Source organism: Apodemus sylvaticus, chromosome 5 (genome assembly GCF_947179515.1).
Source record: "Apodemus sylvaticus chromosome 5, mApoSyl1.1, whole genome shotgun sequence".
Lineage (NCBI taxonomy): Eukaryota > Metazoa > Chordata > Mammalia > Rodentia > Muridae > Apodemus > Apodemus sylvaticus.
Genome location: NC_067476.1, coordinates 149138524 through 149162375, shown reverse-complemented (window position 1 = coordinate 149162375; position 23852 = coordinate 149138524). Strand labels below are relative to the sequence as shown.

The window sequence follows — 23852 nt, the reverse complement described above, 5'->3', positions numbered from 1 at the left end:
ATCCTGGACTATAAGGGTAAGATTTTGTTTTAACCCAAAAGAAACATGTATGTTAGAGCACACCTACGATCCTAGCACTTGAGTGTGGAAGCAGGGGGATTGTAAATTCAGTGTCATGCTTTGCTAATGTATCAGGTTTGAGATCGGATTGGACTACATAAGACCCTGTTTCAAAAAACAAACCCAACACAAAAAACTATTCCCTCCCCCAAATGTACTTACACATCTGTACATGTTTCCAGAAAACAAGCCAATTTCTGATGCTTTTTATTTTTTTATTTTGTTTTGGTTTGGTTTGGTTTTTTTGGAGACAGGGTTTCTTTGTATAGCCCTGGCTGTCCTGGAACTCACTTGGTAGACCAGGCTGGCTTCGAACTCAGAAATCCGCCTGCCTCTGCCTCCCAGAGTGCTGGGATTACAGACGTGTGCCACCACCGCCTGGCTCTGCTTTTTATTTTTTAAAGAATGGGGTCTCACTTCTTAAAGCCTTTTGACTAAGATCTAATGTCGAGATGGTGGTCTGGCTGTTTTCCAGTCTAACCCCAAATCTCAGCCCCAGCTAGAATATCGGGACTAAGGCATATGCCAGTTTATTTGGCTGTTTCTTTGATTCTTCCCTCTCCATCCTCACAGGGATTGGTTACGAGTGTGAAGAGAGTTGGGTGCCACTTAACTCCATCATGTTCTTCTGATGCAGGATCCAGTTTAACTGCTTGGCTAATTAACATTTGTGGGCCCCATTTTCCTCAAGGAGGCAATACACTTTATTCATGGTGTCTGAAGATTTAAGTGAGATGATGTGCTCTGTGTACATGTCCAGCCCATAGGAGCTCTTTAGGAACCATTAGTTCTCATTGGAAGGATTCAGGGTCAGACCAGAGAAATATCTGTCTTGGGAACTGGAAAATGCATGTCTCTATCACTGTGTGAGGCTAAGTTCGTCTCCCTTCATACACACTGGTGCAATCTTCAGGGGAGGCCAGGGCCTGCCGTGTGCCCCTCCCAGCCCCGTCCATCGGGCAGGAAGCTATCCTTGGGCTCATGGTTAGGAGCCCTGTGTCTATCCAGGTCCCCAGGACTACATAGTGAGACCCTGTCTCAAGAGCAAAACCACAAGACACAGCTTTCCAGGGATTTTTATTTTAGAGACCTAGACATGCATACTAAAATTACGTATTTTCACCATTTAGAAAAATGCACTAGAAAAATAAACTTTTGGTCAAAACACTGAAGTAGATGAATCCATGATATGTGCCTATACTCGAAGCCAAACTGAATTTCAGTTTGAAGTAAGGAATGTGACCGGGGACTAATATGGTGGCCTAGATTGGTCAGGAAAATAGCCCAGTTCCCACCCATCAGAGAGGGTATCGGAGGCCTTGGCCACTGAGAAGTTTCAAGTATTTTACCTATTGGGTTCTTGTGTAATATGCCATGGAGCTGAGGCGCACACACTGCCTCATGGGAAAAGGTTGAAAGCACAAGCACCGGACCCCAGGAAACTGAAAACCAGTAAATGTGACTCCAGCTGCAGATTCCACTGGATCTTCCTTGTGGAGCAAGTTCCCACTGAGAAGAAATATCTGATGGTGCTTCTTGCATTTGAAGCTGAACGTTTTTGAGTCAGGAGAACAGAAAGCAGATTTACAAAGTAAAGAGACTGAAGTTTTTAGAAGCCTTACCAAGATGTCTCCTGACTGCCCATGTACCTGGCGTTCCAGCCTGACAGGACCACAGCACAGCTACACTCACATCAACTGAGTTAGCGTTTTCCTTCCTACAGGAGGTGTCCTAAGAAAGCCCTTGATGAGGTATTCTAATACCATCACAACCGCAGTGGAGCTGTTGCTGCCCAACTGAAAGGTGAATGATCTCGAGGATGAAATTTCCTGCTAGGTAATAAAGCTGTTTCAGGGATTCAGAGGGAATGGCCCCAGTCCCTCCAACTCTGAAGAAACTGCCCCATAACCTGAGGTGCTTACAAATCTAGGATGAAATGTGAACAGTCCAAATCCACCTGTGCCTGGAGAAAGCCAAGGTGTGAAACCAGCCAGTGCTTCTGACTATTTCTGTAGATTTTATCTGTATTCCTGCAGGAAGGCAAAATATATACATTTCTAGGAAAGTGGATTGTCTAGAAATCTGTAGGGGACTGAGGAAGAAGGAAACTCCCATATTCCTACACTAGGACATTTCAGCACCAAGCAGAGTCAGTTAAGAACAGGATTCAGAGTTTAGCATATAAGCTCCTGTCTAGCATGCAGGGTGTTGATGATCCCTTTCTCTTCCAATACCACATGACCTTGGATTTAGGAGAGGTTGATCACCAGCTCTGTGTGATGTCTAGCACTTTGCCCTAGGTCAGATACTCCTGGGTTCTTGCTCCCTTGCTGGCTCCACCAGTGTGCTCCCCTCAGCGAGGCCTGCTGCACCCCTGTTGCTCAACAGAGGAGTTGCTTTATTTTGCACCAGGTGGTCCTGCTTCAAAGCTGAGGTACCAAGACTGATCTCTAGAGTCCACAAACAGCAGTGGGGACCCAGCAGAGTCTGCCTCCTCAGAGGCTTGATGGAATGGCTCCCTTTTGGCCTAACCAGAGAGGCCTGGCAAACAGGCCACATTTCTGTTCTGAGACTTTTCCCCAAGAGCCTAGTTATCCCTTTGTTAAGTCAAGGAGACAAAGAGCTAGTTACAAAGGTCACAGTTACAAAGAACTAGACACAAATTCAGGGAACCTAGTGGGACTGAGGGGTTCATCTTTGCCTTTGTTTTTTTCCTTCTGCCTTCTCTAAGAAAGGTTTTAATAAGACTCTCCCACCAAGGCTGCTGGGAGCCATCATGGGTCTTTTCAGGTGTCTAAGTTGCCAGGAGCTAAACCAAATAGCAGAAACTCGCAGCAAATGGTCTCAATGGGCAGTCAAGAGGGGGTGTACTGGCGCTTAAGTTCAGTCAGGACCTAAAAGAACAATATCTGGTGAAAAGAGTGTCTCCTAGAATTGGCATTATTGAGGTTAAGTTTCCATAAAGAGCTTCTGTAGACATTTTGGGAAATGTTAAGGGTGGAACAGCTTAGTAACAACCGACTGACCGACCTTTGATCCCCAAGCACTGTGTAAGTTGTATGCAGTGCCCGCTTAGTCTAGGAGATGTACAGCCAATGGAACCTGACACTGCCTGACACAGTCATACACAGTGAGTACCAAAGGGAACAAGTCAAAAGCCAGGAGATAAATCACCTCACCCAGTAAGCTTGAGTTAAGCTAAAATCTTGTTAGGTGTCTAAAATACCCAAACACAGAGCTAACATTCTGGCCACCTGGTCCTCCCACATTAGACAAACACTCCAGTATATCTGGGAGGGCAGGGACCCCAGGTAAACCAGCAATTGCCTGCCCCTGTATGTTTCCAGGGACAAAAACTAAAACAGCCCAAATCTGGCAACTACTGCGGCTGTATCTAATATAGTATGTGTGTCTCCAGTGTAGAAGGAGTTTATATAAGATCTGGTTGGCCTTACCAAAGCCATCCCTTTCAAGTTTACCCATCATCCTGCAAAGGCAGTTGGTTACCACCAACTCGCAGGAACATGCTAATTTCTTTAAAGTAAGGGCCAAATGGTGATATTCCTTTACATAAGGCTTGTATACATACTACAACAAAACAAAAAGACCCAGTCACCTCTAGGTGGTCATCTGTCCAAGCAGAAACCTAACAGAACTTCAGCAGCCTCAAAGGCCCTCATTCTACGTAGCCTCAGAGATGACAAGCTGAGGCCCATGTCTTATCCAGTCACAAGACCTGACTCCTAGTCCAAATGCTTTTAGCCACGCAGTCCTAGAGTTCAGTATTTTATGTTGGCCTGCAGGATTCCATGGAGAACCAGAGCTAAGGCTTTATGGGTTTGGGAAAAATTTCTATTGCAAGATTTAACCCTGGAATCCCAGGGATGCTTTGAAGTCTCTGGCTTCAATTTGATCTGTAAAGTACTGCCTGGGCCTGGGGTTTTTACACCCAGTGCTTCAGGCCCAACAATGAATGACACTGTGGCCTGAACCTTGAACTTTGCTGATGAGCAAGAGGTCAATACCTAGGGGGTATGGGAAAGAGACTCAACAGTCTCACGGTGGCCTCCTTTCAAGATTGGCAGTTGTTTCAGAGTTGTGATCAGTCAAGTTGTCTTCTCTTGATCACTTCAAAGCGACTTTGACTCTAGTTCTTTCCCAGATGCATAAGAAACAGATAGATATAGCTTCCAGAGTAACAGTTGCAAACATAACATCTGAGAATAGCCAGGGCAATTTCCATGTCTTCCCTGGGACAACCCAGGTAGTCAAAGGTCTGCCTGTGATGGGCGCTCCTTAAATCTCTACAGGCAGCTCTGCTGCGCAGTGACAGAGCAAGACCGAGGTCCTGGCATCTTCAGCCTGTGCATCTAAGGAAGGAAGGAATTACACATGGTGACTCTCCCAGAAGAGGGCTAATAGCAGGAGTAGACCTGGGACTTCACGGCTCGCATAGAGTCTTCACACTGCGCATCTGAGATCAGCCCCTCAGGGAGCAGGGGCTGGCCCAGGAGACTGTCGCAGGCAGGCACAGGCTGGCAGAACTCTTTCACAAAGTCATCCTCGGAAGCCAACAGCACTGCGTTCCAGGAAGCAGTGTCCAGCTCTCCATCTGTGCCCCCGTATTCCTTGGGGAGGATGTTCCTTGGAAGGTTTGTGTGGAGAGAGCTCAGGTCAGACCCATGAAGGAAGAACTAAAACAGAAGGGTATAAAAAGCACAGTCAGCATCTGTAGTCGCAGGCACAATAATGGGTGGGCCTTCAACATGCCATAAGAGAGAGCATCCACATCAGGCGGCTCACAACAGTTCTGCAAATCCAATCCCAGGGGAAGCCAATGCTCTCCTCTGACCTCGGGCATTACACACGCATGCATACACACATGCGCACATGAATGCACGGACACAGGCATGCACATTAAAAAGAGTGAAAAAAGTGTGAAAGTGAATTGAGTGTTTGGAGTGACCTCAATGTCTCTGAGTGGGAAGAAGAATAAAGGCCCACATTTCCATCAGTGGTCCTGAGAAAGATGAACAGTCGTGTAGGGCTGGCTGTGGAAGCTACAGTAGGGCATTCATCAAGCATGCTTGAAGCTCTGAGTTAGCAATGATCAACTAGATCTGTCAATCCATCTGCTCAGTGACCCTTTTCTAGACCCTCTTACACATAAAACGCAATGCTGGATAAGTCCCAGAGACCAGAAAGTCTGAGCAGATTACAGAGCAAGAGAGGCAGTCTAAGAATCACGCCTTCTTGAGGCTCTGTTGTAAATACAACATCCTGGTCCTGTTCACCTTACTGACAAATGATATATTCTTACCAGTTCCATCTTCCCCTCAGAAAAAGGATGGACCGTGTCTATCTGAACCATATACTTTCCAAATTAGTTCCTGGACAAAAATGTTGATGTTCTAGGTATCACAAATAAATCAGGTGAGAAAAAAAATCGAGGGCTTTTTTTTTTTTTTTAAAGTATCACATTCAAAGAACATCACTTACCCTGTTTGCAATTTTCTCCTTCAGAAATGGTTTTATGATGGCGAAAATGCCCTTAAATATCCGAGGCTCATTCACTATGTGAACTGCTTTTATCCGGATGGGGAAGCCATCCTGTGTGTGGGAAGAACACCTTGTTAGAACATCTCTAATATCAGTATACTCTCCTCTCTGCAGCTCCCCACACCATCTAAACCATAATAGGCCCTGCGGGGCGGTCTGGGCTGACTCTCCAAATCTCCTCAGAGCCACCCTTCTGTGAACAAACAAGGATGAACTGTGAGGTGGTCTGGGTCAGAAGAGCTAGGCAAAGAGGTGGGGAGCCCCTTTTACAGCAGCAAACAAAGGCCCAGGTCCACAGAGAAAGATCTGGGAAACAGTAGCCTTCTATGTTGGATCTGACCCAAGTGCATTTCCCAGGGCTGCTTGGGAATATTATGTGAGCCAGAGGAATGTGGTGACCTACAGCCAAATAGGTTTCCTTAGTCTCTCCTGGTAGTCCAAGCCTGCAACCACAGCTGTGCAGGAAGCCGAGGTGGGAGGGTTATGAGTTCAAGGCCTGCTCAGAATACAGAAAATGGTGGTTTGAATGAGCTATCCCACATAGCCTTGGGCATCTCATCACTTGGTCCCACTTGGTGGCTCTGTCTGAGAAGCTGAGAAGTTCCTCCTGGAGGAAGCATGGCCCAGGGGACAAGCATGGAGAGCGCACAGCCCACACTGTTCTTCCTGCTGATTTGGGCTTTCGGCTTCCTGTCCTGACACAAGGTTTGAGCCTGGATGCCAGGCTTCCCTGCCATCGCAGACTCTTAAATTGTATGCGAAATAAACTTCTTTTCCTGTAAGCTGCCTTGGTCATGTGTTTTATCTTAGTGACAAAAAAGTAAATAATATACAGAATAATTCAAAGCTAGCCTGGGCTCCTTGGGGAAACTCTTGTCTCAAAAAGTGTTTTTTTTTTTTTTGTTTTCTGTTTTTGTTTTTTTAATGGCTGGGCTGTGGCTCAATAGGAACCCTTGCTTAACGTGCAGAGCTAGGTTCAGTCTCCAGGTCTATTAAAAAAAAGAAATGTTTTGGGCTGGAGAGATGGTTCAGCGGTTAAGAGCACTGACTGCTCTTCTAGAGGGCCTGAGTTCAATTCCCAGCAACCACATGGTGACTCACAACCATCTGTAATGGGATCCAATGCTGCCTTCTGGTGTGTCTGAAAACAGCTACAGTGTACTCATATAAATAAAATAAATGAATATAAAAAAAGAATGTTTTTAATTTTTAAAAAAAATTATTTTTATTTTATTTAATTAAGTACACTGTAGCTGTCTTCAGACACTCCAGAATGAGTCAGATATCATTATGGATGGTTGTGAGCCACCATGTAGTTGCTGGGATTTGAACTCGGGACCTTTGGAAAAGCAGTCAGTGCTCTTAACTGCTGAGCCATCTCTCCAGCCTAAGAAATGTTTAAGTGCAGTTCTGTTCCCTGTTTACTACACTGATGTTTACAGTGAGATTCACAAGAAAAAGACACATTAAATCACACGTTTCTCAGACGTATTTAACCCTGAAACTTTGGTCCCTTCTGGATAATCTTATATTAGTAGGAAAATACAGACACAAACTCGGTCCCAATACTGTGTATGTGTGATTCAGCAGGAGCCATCAAAACACAGAGCTAGAAGCTGGAAAAATGGCTCAGCAGCTGAGAGGCCTGGATGTTTTTCCAGTGGAGCTGGGGGATTCCTGGCACCCACATGTCAGCTTACAACTATCTGCAACTCTAGTCTTAGGAAAGCTGAAAGCTTCTTCTGGCCTCCTGGAACACCAGGTTCACATGTGCAGATACACATATAGACAAACCACCCATATACGCAAAAGAATTTAAAAACAAAACCAGCCATAGAGCCAGGGATGTAGCTCAGTGGTAGTGTTTGCCTAGCATACATGAGGTCCTGAATTCTATTCCTAGCACAAGAAAATAAAAACAGGGGGCTAAAGAAATGGCTCAGTGGTTAAGAGCATTGACTACTCTTCCAGAGGTCCTAAGTTCAATTCTCAGAAACCACATGGTGGCTCACAAACATCTGTAATGGGATTCAATGCCCTCCTCTGGTGTGTCTGAAGACAGCTACAGTGTACTCATAAATAAAATAAATAAATCTTTAGTTAAAGGAGAGAGAGAAAGAGAGAGAGAGGGATGGAGGGAGGGAGGAGAGGAGAGGAGAGGAGAGGAGAGAAGAGAAAAACAGTAGAAGCTAAGGAAGATCAGACACTCAAATTTACAGTGGTGGAGCAGTGAGGCAGGAGGATTAGGTCAAACTTTGGCTACATATCAAGTTTAAGGTCAGCCTGGACTACAAGAAATTCTGTCTCAAAAAAACAAAATACAATGATGGCCAGTGCAGAAGTGGTCAGTTCACAGCAGGGGCCTGGACACTAGAACTCAGGGCTGGGCAGCTGAGCCTCTATCACTTCACAGCTCACAAGAGGCAGCACCCAAGGGGCAGCCCAGTGAACAAGAGCTCAGCCTTCCATAGCTGCTGCGGCACACGGAGCAGGCTGCACGTATGTGCTCTAGGTCTCAGCTGCCGTATCTATCAAAAAGGAAAATAAATTCTTGCCTGCCACAGTGTGTCCCCTGAAGGACTGATCTGTACTGACAGCAGCAGGGCTCTGTGAACCGTTAAGCACAGATAAGAGGTTCCTTCTCCAGGTAAAGAGGACTGAGAATTACCCTCGATGCTTGTGGGAAGTGAGGTCTGTGCAGTCCTCCATAAGATGCCAATAAGGGCACAGGGTAAGGGCATGCGGTGACCAGGGGCCATACCTGAAGGATGCCAATCACCTTTTTGGCTATGAAAGGCCCAAAGTGAGATGCTTTTGATAAGCTCACTCCCTTGTAGTCGGCCAGGATCACAATCCCGTTCACCTGGGTCTCCTCCGACTGAATAAGCTTCTCTAACGTCAAGTACACGGCTCGGATGTTCTCGGTAATTGGGTAGTTGCTTGGTATCCATCTGTCTGAGGTCACAAAAGATGGACAGTGAGTTACAGAATGAACATCAACAAGTGCTCAGAGAAAGATGCATCTTCTAAAGCCTTGGCTCTGCAGTGGAAGAGAAAGGCACTCTTGGCACTGTGGTCCTGCCCGGCAGCTGATGTTCCTTAACCTCCCAAACCCAGAGGAACATCTGGAGATAAAAGCACCATTGGCTGTTGAGGTTAAAAGCCTGAGCTCTGAAGTCAGATGTGGTAGCTTCCAATCTTTACTAGCTGTGTCACTTGAGGCAAGATGCTTCAGCACTCTGAGCCTCTGTCTCTTAAGAAAACAGGCAAGGACACCTGCCCTCCTGGCCACCTCTGCTTCCTGCTGTCAAGTGCTATCATATCACCACACTGTCCATTCTGACTGTCCATTCTGGCCACACAGGCTTCACAGAACTGACTTGACTGACGACTCCAGGGCAGGTGAGAGCTGGAGACTGGCTGGCTAGTCTGGTATGACATCCTAGCCAGAGCATGTGGTCTCAACTTAATCTAGGGTGTGGTTCTTGGGAAAGGGAAGCTCTCTCCTCCCTCTCAGAGCAGAAAAAGCTGTGGAACTGAAATCCAGGGCCCTGTGAGGCCAGAGATGGTCTGACAATGAAGCCCAAGCCAAGGCTGGCAGAGATGGAATCGCCTCTCCAGTCCAGTCCCCCCAAGACTGAGAGAACCCAGATGTCACTTGAGTAAAGGAGCTCAAGTCTCAGCTGGTCTGAGTTGCCTTTCAAACATTTGTCATTTGCCATGTGAAGAGTGAGCCCCCAGTCACACACCTCTAGCAGTGTGGCAGGGTGGAGCACATCCATGTTCTATAGGCCCCTCCTCAGACTCCTCCTGACTGGATGCATGCATCATTAATATTCACATATTTAATGATTCCTCTCTTTGGGAAAAGGGTAAACATGACAATGGTACTTTTGACTGTTCCTCACTATTCTTTTTTCTCTTCTCGCCATTTTTCTGGCAGGGGCGAGGGAGCTGAGCCAGTCTTACTCTGTAGCCCAGGCTGCCCCTGAACTCTCAGCAAGCCTTTTGAGTGTTGGTACAACAGGTATGTGGCATCATGCCCAGCTGGTAACTACTATTCTGAGAAAATCTTTACCAAGATCTTGTCAGGGGCTGTGGTTCACACCTGCACACTCAGCACCAGAAGGAGTTCAGGTCTTCTTCAGCTATACAGAAAGTTCAAGGCCAGCCTGGGTTACATGAGACCCTGCCTCAAAAACAATCACCCCCTAAATGCTGGGGGAGGGGTCCCTGGTCCTCAGTAATGTGGCCACTGGAAAGATCCCTATGCTCAGGTAAATAACCACCAACCTATGCTCATGATACAAGCAACTCTACTGAAATGCGGCAGGCTATTCCCACCCACCCATTCCCTGTGGGGGTGGGGGCTGTGTGAGGGTGGGCACGAGCACTGAGGGCTTCTTGGGAAGAAGTAGTTTGTGGATTCAGAGGAAGGGGTGATAGAGGATAATGGGAGATTATGATCAAAGTGAATTTATATATATATAATATATATAATATATGTGTATGTGTGTATGAAATCATAGAAGGATACATTACTAACTAAACAAAAGTTCATTTTGCTAGCAATAGAATATTTATTTGCACAAAAAAATTTCTTTTTAAAAATATTTTTGGGTATGTGTGCATAATGCATGTGTCCAATCATGTGTGAGGGGACACACGTGCCATGGAGCACGTGTGGGAGTCAGAGCACAATCCTGGATGTCACTGCCCACTTCTGCTTAGGTCTCAGGGATCTGAGTCAGGCCTATGGGGCAAGCGCTCTTACCTACTGGGCTATCTTCCCTGCCCTATACAAAATTCTCAAAACAAATCTTTGTCAAACTTGGTGATTAATGTTCATGTGAATTAAGCCTGCTCTATATAACATCTCAAAAATGGTTAGAAAAAAGGCAAAGTAAAACCCACTCAGCAACACAGCTTGGTAGGTAGAATTCCTCCTAAGAAGGTGGGTCATCAGGGAGAGGTCCAGCTCTCATCCAAACACAAGGACAGGATTCACCTCACAAGCTCAGCTACAGGCCGGGGGAAGAGCGGCCAGCGTGGTGCCTCTGACCATCTGATAACACTTTCATGAGGTGAGCTCACAGCAGCATGACAAAGCTTGCTGGCTGTTTTCTAGGTCTCTCAGTGCTCAGAAATCTGCACTGCTTATTTTAAAATAAACACCTAGTTTCAGAAAGTGCCCAGCACAGCAGGTAAAGCGGTTCCAGTCTGACACGTGGTATGGGGTGAAGAGAAGGGTCTAGACTTTAAGGACTGCTTGCAAAAGGCCAGAGGACACATGAGGCATCCGGGAGGGAGACCTGGAGGTGGCCATTGGGTAGACACCCTGCAGGTGACTGTAAGAGCTCATCTCTCCTGTGCGTTGCAATGAAGGGAACTGGAGGGCTGGGAGTGGAGTGAAGGCCTTGCCTCAGTTGCCCTGGTGCCCGGGAGACAGAATCAGGAATTGGACTGTGCTGAAGAGCTGAGAAGAGCCACCAGACAGGCGCAGGATTGTGCTTTTCACTGTCTTTCCTGATACCTATGTCGCCATCCCTGTCTACTGTTTGAACAGCACCATCAGCGGACTAGAAAGCAGACTGACCTGATGATGCTTACTTATCTCTGAGTCTACCACAGTCCTCTGTGTAATGTTAAAAAGATACATTTGTGTTTTGGTTTGGTTTTTTTAAGTAGGGCATATGCTTTTTCCAGCACTGGGGAGACAGAGGCAGGTACATCTCTGTGAGTTTGAGGTCAGCTTGTTCTAAATAGCAACTTGCAGGACAGCTAGGACTACATAAAGAACCCTTATCTCAATAAGTAAGGGGAGAGAGAGAGAAAGAGAAAGACAGAGAAAGAGAGAGATAGAGGGAGAGAAAGAGAGAAAGAGAGAGAGAGAGACAGACAGAGACAGAGAAAGAGAGAGAGAGAAAGAGAGAGGGGGGGAACATACAGTTTTTAAAAAGTAAGCTACACCAAGAGGTGCAGGTACCAGGGAATGAATCAAGGGGCTCTGATCACAGCTCAGTGGTACAGTCCTGTCCAGCAGTTGCAGGCCAGGGTTACATTCCCAGCACTGATAATAAAGGTCAGAATAAAGTGAATCGTGCCAAGGTTTAACCCAACAGAGGAGAGGAGGGGAGGGAGGCAGAGAGGAGGCCCTTTCCAGGTTTGTTCCCAGCCTGCACTGGCTCACTCAGCCCTGTACTCAGCCCACTCACAGGAGGCGCTGGGAGGGACTTGGCAAGCTGTGACCAGAGCAGATTCCTGAGCCCACTGCACTCACTCCTTAGGAAATCTGAGTTTGATGGACAGACGCTCGCTCGCTGGGTAGCCAGGCGGCCTGAGAACTGAGAGGGGCCAGATTTTGCTTTGCTGCCCTTTGGAGGAAAAGCATGAAGAAGCCATCTGTGTTGAGCAGACAGGGCTGGGGGACTGTGCTCTGGGGTCCATGTTCTGGTCGGACTGGCGGTATCTTTGGTACAGTAGATCTGGGAGCTATTTCTGCCTCACTAGGTCAAGCTTCCTTGTTGCCCTCAGGTAGTCTGAGGGTGGTTTTGCCATCAGTACTCAAAAGAGCTTTGAGGCTAGCCGTGGTCATACATACTTGAAACCTTAGCACTTGAGCAATAGAGGCAAGAGGGTCAGGAGTCCGAGATCATGCTCGGCTACCCGGTAAGTCTGAGATCAGCCTGGACTGTTTAAAAAAAGCTAAAATAAAAAAAAAAAAGACCCTTCACTAAAACAAAGATGTAGGGGACTGTGAGAAGAAACGGGGTGAAGAGCCACCCCAGAGACCACACTTTCCCCAGTACCTGGTCGGATGCAGAGGACATGGCAGCCCCTGGGGTCCGTGTGGGGCAGCACTGTGAGGAATCCTGAGTTGAGAACGTCTTTCAGGGCTGACGGCCTCAGGTTGTTGAAGACTTCTGGCCAGCTCCGCCTGCAGCCATGGTAGTTGACCAGCAGCTGCAGGGCCCGGTCATAATCGAACTTTCGGGCTCTCAGAAAGCGCAGCAGGAAGGCGTCATCCAGCGATGTGCTCAGGTATGGGTACTCCTTCCGCACCATGTCTCGAAGGGCCTGCACATCCCGGAGCCTCCATTCCGGCTTCTCCTGAAGCTCTTCCCTGGCTTTGGTGACCAAGTCTTCTGTCAGCGAGCACACATAGCCGGGAGGTTCCGGCGGAGGCAGCGGCAGCTCATTTTCGGAGAGTGAGGCCACAGAGGGACTGGTTCTCAGAGAGTCACTTTCTTCTGACATTAGCTATCAGGGTCCCTGCTGACACACAGGCCACAGGTGAGATTAAGAACAGGAAGCATGAAGGCAGGGGTGGGGGCTCGTGCCTTTCATCCCGGCACTCAGGAGGCAGAGCCAGGAGGGGCTATCTGAGTTCAAGGCCAGCCTGGGCCAAGTGAGTTCTGGGACAGCCACAGCTATTACATAGAGAACCCTGCCTCCAAAAGAGAGAGAGTCGGTTGATGGTGCAACAGGTAACTTTTGTCACACAGCCCTAAAGACCAGAGTCTGAACCCAAGAACCCATAGGAAGCTGAAAGAATTAACCCCATTAGTCGCCTGTGCCCTCTCCAGGAACACATTGGCATGTATATATTCATGAACTCACATATGTATATGCATGTAATTTCTGAAGGTGAAGCATTGCTTACATGCGACCCTAAGAGGGGGAACTGGGGAACTGGGAGTTTTTTCTGATGTGAGTCACATACCTAAGTCACATCTAACAGCTAAATACCATGCCTCCTTGGAAGAGTCTAAATAGAGGCTCCACTTGTCATTTCACAAGCTTGAATGTAAACAGAAAGCACTGTTGAGCTTCAGACCCAGTACCAAAAAAAAAAAAAAAAAAAAAAAAAGGTCTAAAATACTGGTAAGAATATAAATTGAACTCTTCTAGAGTTCAAATCCCAGCAACCACATCACATGGTGGCTCACAACCATCCGTAATGAGATGTGATGCCCTCTTCTGGTGTCAGAAGACAGCTACAGCATATTTACATATAATGATAAATAAGTCTTTAAAAAAAAGAAAACGAAAAAAGCTGGAAGGCCAGCAGGATGGCCCTGCAAGCGAAGGCGTCGGACATCAAGCCTAACAATGGGAGTTTGATCTCTGGAACATACATCAGGGAAGAAGGGAGTTGACTCCCACAAGTTGTCCTCTGATCTCCACATCCACAGTGTGGCATAAACATGCTCCACCTTGTCCCATGCAAATTAATAACTGGTAAAGAAAGACACCCAACACTGACATCTCTCTCTCTCTCTCTCTCTCTCTCTCTCACACACACACACACACACACACAGAGAGAGAGAGAGAGAAAGAGAGAGAGAGAGAGACAGAGAGAGACAGACAGACACGGGTCTTTATGAATTGACATGAAGGAGGAAAAGGCCAGAAGAGAATACAGAAAACAATCAGATTTGTGTGGAAGGAGATAAAAAAGTTTACCAACAGTTACCTTAAAGAGATAGATCTGAACAACTGGACATTTAAGAGAACGTTTTAACTATACTGGTGTTTGTAGACTATGTAGCTCAATATGGTCTGGAACTTGCCAACCTCCCGTCTCAGCCTCTAGATGCTGGGATTACACATATGTGATATACCATGCTCAGCTTCCTTGAATTTTATTTTTACAATGCAACTTACTACAGTGATCGTGGAAATGTGTCAGATCTGCTGCTGCTAAGGACATGGAACTGAAGGGCCCAGCTGTTGTCCCTTCGGAGGTTCTATCCACCTAAGGCCAGGCTTTGTACAAACACTCTCCAATTCCTCCAGCCAGTGAGTGACCAAGAGACATGGGTGCCTCCAAGAGGCAACTATGGTCCAAGTTCTCTGTCCCTCTGGCTGGATTCTTCCAGAGCCTGGACTGCTCTCAGAGAGTCTTCCTGCCTAAACCTCCTTCACACGGGCCATACCTGCATTACAGACAGAAGGCTCTTCCTTGTCATCTCCTTCCCCTTTGCCTGTGTAGGCAGACCAATAAACTCCATACACTACCTGTCCATCTGTTGATACTAGGACTTGCCTGATACTGGGAAAGCCTGCACTAACTCACTACTGGTTGGAAAACAAAGGACAGCTGTCTGAGGTATCCTGAGAATAAACTAGCTGCAGGACTCCCTGGCTCCCTAAGCCTCTGTCCATGAATGGACACTGATCTTCCATCCCATGCTCAATAAGGCAGGCAGGGCTGTCTCAAGAGTTCTTGTACATACCTGTAATGTCCTGGCTAAACTGGTCCACTGTGACCAGAGGCCAAGCAGGCCACTCCCTCCAAATCTTAGGGTTGCCGACTCCATCTCTCGAATTCCACCTTCTAGTCCCACCAGCTTCTTGTACTTGTTCCCAAAGGTATATCCTCATTCTGTGCATATTCTGGTCCCTCTCAATGGTATGTTCTTCCTCCAGCCTTTCCCAACCCACACAGATTCACCCTAAGTCCTCAGTGAATGACACACACGCACCCGGCAAATGTCAAATACCAGGTTCTTTTCCAGGCACTTGGGTTATAGACATAAAGAAAAAAAAATCCTGCTTCACTGAGCCCAGTGGAGATGGGAGATGTTTCTAACCACAGCATCCAGTCCAGTATTATGAAGAAGAAAAGCGGGAGGTGGGATCTCAGGTTTGCAGTGTCCCAAAAGTTACAAAACCTCATGCTGCGGCCCTTTTGCTAGTTATGAATCACAATGCCAATATCTTGTGTTTTCCAATGGTCTTTGTGAATGGTGACTCACAGGTTGGGAACCACTGGTGTAGAAAGTTCACCAGTGATCCAGGCGAGAGGGAACAGTGACATGAAGAAGTCAGCCTTCACTGACTCCAGACTGTCTGAGCTGCCTGGGTTTCTCTGTATAGCCCTGGCTGTCCTGTGCCAACACCGCCCGGCACATCTCCATTCTTGACATGTGTGTAGGTAATCAGTGTGTGATAGGTCTTGTGCATTAACCTGAATGTAGCACCTAAAAAACTATTAAGACATATAGGCCCCATATCATATTTTATTTTAATGTACTTTACAGAGGTATGTTGAGCAAGGAATGGACAATCTTGACCTCCCTGGTGATCCATCCTGGGCTGTTTCCATGGCAACTTGTGTCCAACAGGTAGTGCCTGGAATCCCAATTCATTGCCTGGGATTGACCTCAGTGCCAGACTATAGAACTAGCCTCAAAGGCCTTCTCCTTTCCCTCCCTCCCTTGCCAGGGAAAACGAACTAAGAATCAGCATTCTTAGACTATCTCACACATCTGACACCCTCTGCATGAAGGCTCCTCTCCATGTTAGCTGCCAACGAGACAAGTCATCATCTTTAAGGCCCAACTGTGGATGTGAAGCCCCCTGCTTCCTCAGGGGGAGTTCCTCCAGGTTTCCACAGCACTGGGTTCCAATTCATCTTTAGAAACCTTTGCTTAGTGTTACAGGTGTTTACAAGAAACCCTTCAGTGTCAGTTCCCACCCGTTCATTTATCAAAGAATTACTGATCGCCTCCTGTACATGTGATGCACTGTGCTGATGAATGCTAGGGACACAGCAGAAAACAATAAAGCTTTGCCTCTTGTGCAGCTTACATCATGATGTACTGATGCAGAGGTCATACATGCTTGAGGGTTTTGCTTTGAATCAGGCACCACACTGTACATCCGTTTTCTTATTTCTTCCGGTGTGTTTGTTGCTGGAGATAAAACCCAGGGCCTTGTAAATGCAAGGCACCCCTGAACCACTGAACTACACTGTCAACCCCACATTTCATCTTCACAATACTGAGAGAGCCCATTATCATCAGTTTCCACTTTACAAAGGAGGGAACTGACCTCCTCCAAAGTGAATCTCAACAAGCCAGAGAACTTGCCTGTGGAGTCACCACAGACTCAGTGCCGGCTCATGACAGCACTCAGTAAACATGAGGGGAGGTATGACAAGCCCTGTTCACTGAGGCTGAGCGAAGATGTGTCAAGCCCCACCCTGGCCTCATCATCTCTATCTTCCACCTGCAGCTTCCTGTTGCGTCCCCAAGGGCTCAGCAGTGGCTGTCAGCCTGGAGGACAAGACGAACAGGATATAAAGCCTGACATCCTCCCCACCTGGAGCCATCTCTCTCTTTCTGGCGCATTCCCTCTCGTCCACAAGAACAGAGCCATCTCTCTCGGTGCCCCAGAGACCTCCGAGGCGCTGACAGCGTTCCAAGGCCCCAACTTCCGGTCTTCGCCCCCTCCCCAGGTGTCCCCATTTCCTGGGGTCTCCCGCCCCTCTGGCCCACTTCCTGCGGTCTCGCCCTTTACGGTCCCTATCTCTGGCTCCTCGGCGCACACACGGGCTCGTGGGCACTCACCAGCCCGGCGGCGGGCGGAGCGCGGGTCACGGCGGCAGGAGCCTCGGCTGGCAGCGCGCGCAGAACAGACCCGCACTCCCCAGCCGGCCGGCCCGGCCCTCGCGCCGGAAGTGACGTTTGAGTCGCCCGTAGGCGGCGCCCATCCGGGAGTGCGCATGAGTGAACTTTGCAGCGTTGGCTTGGCTTGGGTCTTGTCACCACCTGGTGGCCCGGGCTGTGCAGCTGAGTTGGGTGTATGGATGGGGAAATCAAGGCCCTGGGGGAGGAGATCAGGCTGCTTCCCTGGAACATACTGCCATATGCCTAGTGTTCTACATCACTAGGTTCTCATTAAATCTTTTTTTTTTTTTTTTTACAAATCTCCCTACTTCGTGACGGAAGTAGCAAATCAGTGCAGAAACCAGCTTCAGACCTAGACATCGGGATTCTCATATGCAGAACTACACAGTCCTCAGCTGACATCTGGACTGGCTGCCTGGTGTCAGTATTTGGCCAAGTGTCCTAGCCTCCTGGTCTCAATTTCTTCATGAATAACATGATTCTTGCCCTGGACCCCGACTCAGAAACTACCTCCTGCTGTGGGGCTCACAGCATTGTCTCCAGACAACAGTAGTTTGAAAAGGAATTTACTAGCTCCATACCTGGCCCATTATCTGCTCTCACCACACGTATGCATGGTTTGTGCAACTATATTTTAGGGGCAAATCTCTGAGATTCCTCATTCAGGTAGAATAAGGACAACAGACCATTTTTAGAGAGAAATTCCATCGGTTCAATCTGACATTTCAGATTCAAAGGGATGGCCTTTAGTTCCCTCATCCATTTAGAGCGGCGGGAAGTGACCCTCAGGGGACATAAGGACACATGGATTTTGCCAGATGTCAAACCACATATGTGGGAGGACTGTGAGGTAGCCTTGGAATCCTGAGTTGTGTTTATCTGTTTTGTTTGGTCTTAATAGAGGGTGTCTGTGTAGACCAGGCTGGCCCCCAACTCATGACTCTTGTGTCTTTGTCTCCTGAGACAGTGAGTGTGTGCCACCACCCCAGGTTACAAACTATGAGACTTGCAATCCCTGATTCTCTCCAGTCCCTAACTTCTAGGCTGCCAAGTAAAATATAGAACACTTAGTTAAATTTGAATTTCAGATAAACAAAGGTCTATTTTTAAGACTAGGTGCCTTATGTAACATTTGGGACAGATACTTTAGAAATATTTGTTTCTCAGAAACTCATATTTAAATAGGTGTCCTGTTGTCCCCCTGGCCCAAATATAAGTGTTAGTTCCCTGTTCCACTTATAACAAATTACTACATAGTGACTTCAATAACACAAATGTATTTTGTTGCTTTGCTAAAGACATCAGGGAACCGGAAAGGCTGCTTTCTCTCTGGGTACTTGTCTTTTTCAGCTTGCAGAAGCTTCTGGTATTACTTGGTTCATGGTCTTCCCTGGATCACTCCACCATCTTGCTTCTGTTGTCACAACTGCAGCTGACTGACTCCTGAATCCTCTGTGTGTGTGTGTGTATGTGAGAGAGAGAGAGAGAGAGAGAGAGAGAGAGAGAGAGAGAGAGAAAGGGAGAGGGAGAGGGAGAGGGAGAGGGAGAGGGAGAGAGGGAGAGAGGGACACACACACACACACACACACACATACACACACACCCTGGAACTTGCTGTAATCTGGCTGACCTCAAGTCCACAATGCTCCTGTGTCAGATTTAGAAGTCCTGGGATCATAACTGTGAATGCTCATGTCTCTTATAAAAGACGTGTTCAAATATTTGAGAAGTTTGGACATTGTGGTGCATGCCTTTAACCCCAACACCAGGGGAGTGGGAGGCAGGTGAATCTCTGTGTTTGGGGTCAGCTGGCTAGTCAGTACCACAAGTAAGATCCTGTCTCAAAGATTTGTTTTGTTTTTGAGACGATCACTAAGGTTGGTTTTTTGTTTTGGGGGGTTTTTTTGTTTTGATTTTTTTGTTTTTTTTTTTTTCGAGACGGGGTTTCTCTGTGTACTCCTGGCTGTCCTGGAACTCACTCTGTAGACTCTGCTGGCCTCAAACTCAGAAATCTGCCTGCCTCTGTCTTAGGTTGGTCATGAACTTTCAGTTCTGGCTTTGTCAGACATCAAAAGGTAACTAACATAAGTCTTCATAAGCCAAAAAAAAAAAGCTGATTAAATGGGATCATAAGAAAAAATAATAAACTTTCTTCAAGCTGCGCAAATAGTAGGTAGCTTCTCCAGCAAAGCTTTAGCCCTACTGTCCTAAGTGTTGAGGTTAAACCTCTTCCAGATGAAGGTGGCCCTGGCAGCCCAGCCTGCACTTCTAGATGCTGACAGCAGGGGGAGATGAACTTAGTGAGAAAGGTCAGCCTTCCTTCCTCTCTCCTAGTCAAAAGTTTAGAGATGGCAGAAGGGCGTCAGATAAACAAGAGAGGAGAAAGAGTTTTCTCATGTTGAGCAGCTGTAGACAATGAGGCACTAGGCTCATATCATATTATATATCTAAATATATATGTATATACATAACATATACCCAGGTATGTATATATCCTATATAGGTTTATATATAATATATATGTACACACATATATACATATATACATACAGATATACACATACATATATGTATACACACACACATGTATATATGTCCTTATAATGCTTATACTGAAAGCAATGGGACAGATGGTCTTTTCAGAACAGGACATTCCAGATAAGAAAGGATCCAAGATGAAAGAGAGTCAAGTCCAACTGTCACTGTAGTCCCAAATTCTACTTCATTCTAGAGACTATACGCTGCTTGTCTCTTTGGTTTCAGAAGCTGAAGGACAGGCTCAGAGCAAGGAAGGGCCAGAAGCTGTCCATGATTCCAATTAAATAGGTGAGCAGAAATTTGAGTTTCTGTCTTCTCTCCTGTCTTGGGCCTGGGTTAACTGACCTGGAGCATCACACTGAAAGAACCCATTTCCATGTGCACAAAGGAGGGCTGTGAGCCTTGTGCAGGGGCCCCTTGGGAGCTCCAAGGTGCAGAGATCTGGTCTGCTGGCACTCAGAATGTCTGCTGGTTGTGATCACCCACTCCTGAGCAGGAGCTCACCAAAGGTCAGCTTACCCTGCATCCCGGCTTGGGGGGATGCAAACAGCTGCTCTCTGAGCTTCCTTGCTAGCTAGCGTGCCGTGCCTCAATGGCTTGGAGCGCCCGAGCTGTTTCCTTGCTAGCTAGCGTGCCGTGCCTCAATGGCTCAGAGTGCCCGAGCTGTTTCCCTGTTAGCTAGCATGTCGTGCCTCAATGGCTCAGAGCGCCCGAGCTGTTTCCAGCTGCCTTCACGCCAACTGTCTGTACTGGAGATGGTGGCACGGCTCAAATGACTATTTTTAAAAGAAATGTATAAGCATATTCGTGCGGCTCACAGGTATCTATACCCCTGTTTTTGAGACAGGGCTTTGCTCTGTAGCCCTGGCTGGCTTGTAACTCACTGTGTAGAACACGGTGGCTTCAAACTTACAGCATTTCTTCTGCCTCTGCTTCCCAAGTTCTGGGATTACAGGTATGAGCTACCACACCTGTCAACAAACTATATACTCTTTCAAAATTATGTCTGCTTATTTTGTGTGTGGGCGTGTTAGCACACGCATATCCCAGTGCGTTTGTGGAGGTCAGGGGTCACCTTACAGGAGTTAGTCCTCTGCATACACCCCACAGGTCAAGGCTAGGTCTGCAGACTCGGCAATAAGCATCATCACTGACCAAAACATCTTGATGGACCCTCTATGTTTTTTAATTTAATTGTCGGTATCATTGTCTTTGATATTCTCATGTGTCACAGACCGTCTTGAACTGACATATAGTTGAGTGTGACCCTGAACTCCCGACTCCCCTGTCATATCTCCAAGGTGATTACAGTTATGAGTGCCAGGTGATTACAGTTATGAGTGCCATGCTTGTCTTAAAATAAGTTTTACTTTATTAAAACTTATTATTATTTTATTAAAACTTATTATTTTATTATATTAAAATAAGATTTATTTATTTGTTATATGTTAGTGCACTGTCGCTATTTTCAGATACACCAGAAGAGGGTGTCAGATCTCATTACAGATGGTTGTGAGCCACCATGTGGTTTCTGGGATTTGAACTCAGGACCTTTGGAAGAGCAGTCAGTGCTCTTAACAGCTGAGCCAACTTTCCGGCCCCATAAGTCATTTTTTGAAAGATTTATTTTTCTTTTCCGCTTGTGGGTGTTTTGCCTGCGTGTGTGTGTGTGTGTGTGTGTGTGTGTGTGTGAGTGCAGCAGCCTCAGAGGCCAGAAGATGGCACTGGGTCCCCTGGAGCTGGAGATATAGATGATTGACAGCTGCCATGTGGGTGTTGGGAGGAGAGCCCTGGTCTTCTGGAAGAGCAGCCAGCGCTCTTCATTCCTGAGCCGTCTCTCCAGACTCTTGACATAGCTCTTTAAGCTCTAAATTTAATGTGAATTTCTGTACCCATTTTTTTTATATAAAATCAAGTTTTTAAAAAGTGAAAATCAAAGGTTTACCTCCCTGTACTGGTTGGGTTTGTGTGTCAATGTGACACAAGCTGGAGTTATCACAGAAAAAGGAGCTTCAGGTGAGGAAATGTCTCCATGAGATACAGCTGTAAGGCATTTTCTCAATTAGTGATCAAGTGGGGAGGGCCCCTTGTGGGTGGTGCCATCCCTGGACTGGTATTCATGGGTTCTATAAGAAAGCAAGCTGAGCAAGCCAGGGGGAGCAAGCCAGTAAGTAACATCCCTCCATGGCCTCTGCATCAGCTCCTGCTTCCTGACCTGCTTGAGTTCCAGTCCTGACTTCCTTTGGTGATGAATGGCAGTGTGGAAGTGTAAGCTGAATAAACCCTTTCCTCCCCAACTTGCTTCTTGGTCATGATGTTTGTGCTGGAATAGAAACCCTGACTGAGGCACTCCCTAAGTACATGTGTACACGTGTACATGTGTGTGTGTGTATGTGTATGTGTACTCAGGTTGTGTGGTTTCTGGTAGCAGTAGGCACATAGTAGGCACTCACTAAATATGAATCCCCTGTGACTCACCAGAAACACTTAGCTCTATGGCTGTGGGGCCATTACCAGCATGGTTGGAAATGCTTGGTGCTTGCAGGGTTTACTGTCTGCCAGTCATCATATCAGATCATCTAGAATAGTGGGTGCCTCACAACGCTCAGACTTTTTATTTCCACTTTTACAGGTCTCAAAGAAACTACCTGCGGCCTCAAGGAACTGATGAAGCATTTTGGGGTTTTGTTTTTGTTTTGTTTTGTTGTTAATTGTTTTCAACTTTACATTCATTTATTGTGTGTCTGTGTGTGTGATATAAGTGATATGTGTGCATGTGATGTGTGTATGATATGTGTGTATGTGATATGTGTGTATTATATGTGTGTATGTGATATGTGTGTATTATATGTGTGTATGTGATGTGTGTATGTGATATGTGTATGTATATGTGTGTATGTGATATGTATGTATGTGATATGTGTATATGTGTTTATGTGATATGTGTGTATGTGATATGTGTATGATATGTGTGTTCGAATGGCACATGGCACACGTACAAGTCAGAAGTCGACTTTTTAGCGAATCTCTTTCTTTCCCCGTCTCTCTCAACCTTGTAAGTACTGAGGATCAAACTCAGGCCACCAGACGTGGCTGCGAGCCCCTCTGCTGGCTGAGCAGCTAAGTTGTGTCGCCAACTTTGCAAAAGTCTCCCCTCCCCGAGCATCTGGTAACTGAGGTTCTCAAGATGAAGTGAGGCCTCCTTTATTAGTCTGATTGTTTGCGGGGCTGCAGCTCGAACCCAGAGCCTCATGCACACTGTGCCCACACCATGTTCTGGTTGGCACCCAGTGCTATTTGCAGTAATAACTTCCCTTTCTAGGCTCCTGCCCCATGGGTCCTGGTTAGGGAGGGGACCAGGCTGGAGCTCCAAGAGGTAGAGGAACCTGCCCAAGTTACAAAACAAGTGAAGAGCTGTGAAGGGTTGAGCGCTGGAGGGATGGGGAGGACTCGCTCTAATTCTTGGGATTCTAAAGAACAAAACATCCCATGCGCTTCAACAATTTCACTCGCTGGGTCTGACCCACTCTGAGGTCAACAGTTGCCCAATTAGTGGTTTGGAGCCCGGCTTGGCTGGAAAAGTGTCCAGACCTGAGCTGGGGGAAGTCAGAGGCTTGGCAAGCACACGAGAGACGTCTGACTTCAATCGGAGGGTCGTGCGAAGCCCGTGACCCCCGGCCCGCCATACCTCGAGTGCCAGAGTGTTGTTTCTCTGCGTGCCACCTTCTGCTCCAGAGCCCAGGATCAGGCCCTAGAAGGAAGGACCCGGGCCTTTGAATGGGCTCAGCCGGGTGTATTTCCCAGAAGAGGTCAGAGCCAGCTGTGTTTTTGTGGTCACACATTGATCTCCCTGAGTCAGCACGGCTGCTTGGAGGGACAGGATGTCCTGTCTGTTCCCAGGGGCTTTGGAGCCCCGCCAGACTGAATGTTTTCCAAACCATGGCCTGAAACGGTGATGGTGATGCCGCAGGGATAGGCGAGATCCTGCCCCTTCCCCACCAATGCCAGCCCAGATGCTCACCTCTCCTTCCATCATTCCAGTACATGGCCTGGACCTAGTTCTGACCACACCCCTGGCACTGTACTGGGCTCTCTATATTCTACAAACCCACAGAGGCACTGTGGGATAGCCTCAGATCTTCTGAATACCGTGTGGCAGCTGAACAAACTGACGCAGAGGCAAGTCCACAATCTTGGCATACGGAAGGCTGAGGCAGGAGAACCTCAAATTTGAGGCCAGCCTGAGCTATACAGGGAGTTCAAGGCCAGCTTAGGGTT

The 23852-nt window shown here is 47.1% G+C and overlaps 1 protein-coding gene across 4 annotated transcripts; it reads right to left on the bottom strand.

The window, feature by feature from the left end:
* Positions 1-1120: 1120 nt before the first annotated feature.
* Ttpal (alpha tocopherol transfer protein like) lies at positions 1121-17055 on the bottom strand. Of its 4 annotated transcripts, none has more exons than XM_052184209.1 (5): positions 16977-17055; positions 12429-12891; positions 8381-8574; positions 5560-5670; positions 1121-4754 (listed from the first exon to the last, which is right to left on the bottom strand). In XM_052184209.1, the coding sequence occupies exons 2-5, from the start codon at positions 12874-12876 to the stop codon at positions 4476-4478; spliced, it is 1032 nt and encodes a 343-aa protein (XP_052040169.1). In that variant the 5' UTR covers positions 12877-12891; positions 16977-17055; the 3' UTR covers positions 1121-4475. The 4 variants fall into 4 exon arrangements, with proteins under 4 accessions (XP_052040169.1, XP_052040173.1, XP_052040171.1 ...); XM_052184213.1 differs by having other exon boundaries at positions 8399-8574; XM_052184211.1 differs by having other exon boundaries at positions 12429-12894; positions 16977-17051.
* Between the last annotated feature and the right edge of the window lie 6797 nt (positions 17056-23852).